General features: G+C 32.5%; 1 protein-coding gene across 1 annotated transcript; it reads left to right on the top strand.

Moving 5' to 3' along the window:
* The first annotated feature begins 724 nt into the window (after window positions 1–724).
* Window positions 725–4,293, top strand: LOC25489884 (serine/threonine-protein kinase SRK2A). The gene is made up of 9 exons (XM_013606167.3): window positions 725–1,196; window positions 1,499–1,573; window positions 1,657–1,758; window positions 1,860–1,913; window positions 1,999–2,091; window positions 2,184–2,276; window positions 2,620–2,724; window positions 2,821–2,919; window positions 3,720–4,293. Exons 1-9 carry the CDS (start codon window positions 1,077–1,079, stop codon window positions 4,044–4,046), a joined length of 1,068 nt encoding a protein of 355 aa, XP_013461621.1. The 5' UTR covers window positions 725–1,076; the 3' UTR covers window positions 4,047–4,293.
* The last annotated feature ends 231 nt before the right edge of the window (window positions 4,294–4,524 follow it).

Here is a 4,524-nt window from a genome sequence, read left to right as displayed (position 1 = left end):
GTATAAATCTATTATAATTAATATGGACACTAACATGTTAGTTTTTATACTTTTATTGTCAATAAACAATTAAAAACACTTCTTAAAAATAGTGATTTTTAATTTGTTTCGATACAACTATTTAAACTTTGTTTTTTAAAGGATAAGTTGTGAATAAAGATAAACACATATATAGTCTTACATAGACGATAGATATATGGTAACACAAAAATAAGATTGAAATATTTTTTTTAAAGGGAGATACTAACAAATACGTTTGATACATTGTTTAAGTTGTTAAAAGTAGTAATTTTTCCATAAAAAATTATTACATATTATATATTTTTTATGTATATTTTAAGATAAAATTTCTTATAATAAATCCCTTAAATAATGTTCTTAGAATACTTGTTGGTGTAATCATTTGTTTAAAATGTAGCAAATAGATGCAAAGTGATTTAAAAAACAAAAACAAACTATAACAAATATCTCTAAAAAAAAACTATTTCATTCATTCCAAAATAACTGAATCATTTGCAAAAAATATTGGTCTAAAATAATTGACATATCTTACTTTTCAAAGTAATATTAATAATTTTTCTAATTATTGCTCTAATTAATAGTACTTCATTTATGATAATAGAAAATGCATCTATATTCTAATAAGACATTCAAAACATTTTTTTTTTCTTATACATCTTTATAGCAAAGTCACAGTGCCACTTCACACATACACAGTGCAGAAAAACCACTGAACGAGAAAAAACACACGTAGCCGACAAATATAACCATTATCATTCCATTCCATTCCATTTCATTCGTTCATCAACCTCTTTCATTCCTCTTTTTCTTTCTTTCTTTCTTTCTTTTTCTCTCCACTTGTTTTCTTCCGATCCAAACAACAACCCTCTTTCCCCCTGTCCCTGTTTCTACCTTCCTCAAATTACGACACAAGCGTCTGTTTCCGTTAAAGCAACCACTTTTCGATACCCTTTTCATCCAATTGCATAATTCAATACCATGCTTTTCTGATTCAATTCGATTCCATTATTTCCTATTTTTCCTAGGTCTCTGTTTTTTTCGTTATTATTGTTACTATGGACAAGTACGAGGCTGTTAAAGATTTAGGTTCCGGTAATTTTGGGGTTGCTAAGCTTATGAGGAACAAAGTTACAAAGGAACTTGTCGCCATGAAATACATCGAGCGTGGCTCAAAGGTTCATGTTTTTCCCTTTTAATTTTTAATTTCATAATTTATTAATTTTACTTTCTTTTCAATTTTTGATGATTTTATCACAACCCCTTTAACGTTTAATTATAATCATTATTATTAAGTAGTTTAAGAGATGATTTATGTGATCATGTAGTGATTTTAGTTTAGAACTCATAATTTAGCTCTTGAATCATAATTGATCATAGGATTAGGATTCTATTTGTTGCTGATGCACAATTAAGTTACTGTTTTGTTTTTAATTTGTTATGTAATTCTAAGTTTTTTTTCTATGGATTGTAATTTCAGATTGATGAGAACGTGGCAAGAGAGATCATGAATCATAGGTCACTTCGGCATCCGAATATAATTCGTTTCAAGGAGGTATTGATTCACTTGTTTAATTTGTGTTGGTTGAACATTACACATGGTGAAGTATGAGATCATGTTTGAATATGATTTTGCAGGTGGTTTTGACTCCAACACATTTAGCAATTGTGATGGAGTATGCAGCTGGAGGAGAACTCTTTGAGAGGATATGCAATGCTGGCAGGTTCAGTGAAGATGAGGTTAATTGCTTCACATGTTTCTTTCAGAATTTTCTCCATTATTTAACTTCCTTGCTTTTGTTTCCATGCCATGTCTCACTTTGTCTCCTTTGATTGTTCAGGCCAGATATTTCTTTCAGCAGCTGATCTCAGGTGTTCATTTCTGTCACACCATGGTAAATTCATGCTCAAGTTCGAAGTAAATTATTGAATTTTGAAATACTTGTTGTGAGAACTTATGCTTTTTATCTTCTTTTACAGCAAATATGCCATAGAGATCTGAAGCTAGAGAATACCCTTTTAGATGGAAGTCCTGCACCCCGCTTAAAAATTTGTGACTTTGGTTATTCGAAGGTATTGGAATCAGTATCATCAAGCTTAAAAGTTTTAAATAGTATTTATGTTACTGTTATAGTTTGTTTGAGTGTTTCTTATTTGTGATGCAGTCGTCTTTGCTCCATTCACGACCCAAATCAACTGTTGGAACACCGGCATATATAGCACCCGAGGTTCTTTCTAGGCGGGAGTATGATGGAAAGGTAATATATTTTTCCTCGCACATTGAATTGTCTCATTAGAGTTTGTTGCATCTAATTTACTCTTATGTTGGATCTTAACTTCACCTTTCTGAAACATGGCATCCGAAGTCTTTTGTGTGTCTGAGTGTGCGTGCCTGTGTGAAAGGAGAGAGCACACAAAGTTTTTCAATTTTTCCTTATAACTAAACACTTGCTCATCTCATGTTTGCTGCTTTGCTGTTCGGATTATTCGGATTATGCTAGTCTGGAATGAAGTAGATTTTGAATATTTTAATTGTACCCAACATATATAGAATTTTATTCACTTCTGAAATAACATATTGATAATTCTACACTGTTTTAGATGGCTGATGTCTGGTCATGCGGCGTGACTCTCTATGTCATGTTGGTCGGAGCATATCCCTTTGAGGACCAGGATGACCCCAAAAATTTTAGGAAAACAATTCAGGTACATTTCTTCCATTTAAATACTTCCCGGTTTTCGTAACGTTTCATGTTACTTTCTTATCATTCTTATCCCTGTTTCCTATCCCATATTCTACAGCGTATAATGGCCATTCAATACAAAATTCCTGATTATGTTCACATATCTCAAGATTGCAGACACCTCATCTCTCGTATATTTGTTGCAAATCCATTGAGGGTATGTTATGTTGCTTAATCTTCCAGACTTTGTTTGCTTATTTGCAATGTGATTAGACTATCTTGCATTTCATATCATGAATGTCTCGACTCTTCCATGTTATAGATGTATACATTTGTAAGTATGATGAGTATGATTACTTGCCAACCCTCAAAAACCATCTGGTAAATTCCTCTTTAGTGGATACATAAGATTGGAGTGTTTCCACTTCTCTTACTTTTGACTTTTCTATGTATCTGGTGTCTATGAGTCGAGAACATGAATTTGGTCTTCTTTTGGGATCCTTCTTTTCATATTAACTAGCTGAGCATTAGCATGCAAGTGTCAGGACATTATGGAATTGTGGCATATCAATTTGAATAAACGTTTTATCAAATTATATGCAAATTTAGTATACAGCAGAAGATGTACGAATTCCATGAAATATTAAAAATCCAGTGATTCTACTATATTTTTCATAAACATGTATATCTTTGTTTGACAATTGGTACACTTATGGTACAACAATTTAGGTTCTATTACAGAATCCAACTTACAATTGGCTTATAATTGTTTCACCTGTATTCCATTATATTAATCAAAGTCCTTATAATTTTTGTGTCTTTATGTATCCCCCTTTCGAGATACTCTACGAATAATATGTCTTCAATTCATTCTCCTTTGGCAAAAGCAACTTACAATGGTGTAAATTTGTTCATTGTTATACCAGAAGCTCTTGAAAATATAACTAATGACATTTGACATATTAGGACTTGTTTATGACAAGCTAACCGTTAGACTATATTCTTTACTGTTTACAGAGAATTACTATTAAGGAAATCAAGAGCCATCCATGGTTTTTAAAGAATCTTCCAAGGGAGCTAACAGAGTCAGCTCAAGCTATGTATTACCAGAGAGAAAATCCAAGCTTTCATCTACAAAGTGTGGACGATGTAATGAAAATTGTGGGAGAGGCAAGAAACCCGCCTCCAGTATCTAGGCCCGTCAAAGGTTTTGGCTGGGAAGGGGAAGAAGTTGAAGGAGAAGAAGATTTGGAAGAAGAATTGGAGGAAGAGGTAGTCGAAGAAGATGAGTACGATAAGAGGGTCAAAGAGGTACATGCAAGTGGAGAATTCCATATAAGTTAAGCACTCAAATGTCAAATCCTCAAGCACTTGTGAAAATAATTTTTTTAGAAGACACCTTTATTTTATCTGTTGGGTAAACTAGAAGTCACCTATTCATGTAAATTATGGTTATTATGACTCTAGTAATTTTGTATGTGCATTACAATGGACGCCAACTATGAGAACAATGTTAGTCTCACTACATTCTAAATCGCCTTGTTTGAGAACGGTATTTGTCTGATTACATGCTTTACATTACTTTTCCCTATGACAAAATTGCAATTGCAGTATTTTAAGTTATGTGTTTGTATTAGTCTATTAGACAGGTCCTTCATTATTATTTTTTGTTTTACATCATGGGCCCTTTAAGTTTGAAAGGGTTTGCACCGTTGACCTTGTTTTAGAATTTCCGTTAAAAAACACTTGTGTTGTTTTTGAAAGCTGCTAACCTGTATCATCTTCAACCCAATGACTACATAATGCATTAAGACAACCCTAA

The sequence above is a fragment of the Medicago truncatula genome, chromosome 3 (genome assembly GCF_003473485.1).
Source record: "Medicago truncatula cultivar Jemalong A17 chromosome 3, MtrunA17r5.0-ANR, whole genome shotgun sequence".
Lineage (NCBI taxonomy): Eukaryota > Viridiplantae > Streptophyta > Magnoliopsida > Fabales > Fabaceae > Medicago > Medicago truncatula.
This window is presented reverse-complemented; position numbering and strand designations above follow the sequence as displayed.

Bases quoted from the DNA above. Each gene is read 5' to 3' on its own strand.
- LOC25489884 (XM_013606167.3), top strand. From the start codon at position 1,077: ATGGACAAGTACGAGGCTGTTAAAGATTTAGGTTCCGGTAATTTTGGG. The intron at 1,574-1,656 runs GTATTGATTCAC...ATGATTTTGCAG, and splicing joins ATATAATTCGTTTCAAGGAG to GTGGTTTTGACTCCAACACA. The intron at 2,277-2,619 runs GTAATATATTTT...ACACTGTTTTAG, and splicing joins GGCGGGAGTATGATGGAAAG to ATGGCTGATGTCTGGTCATG.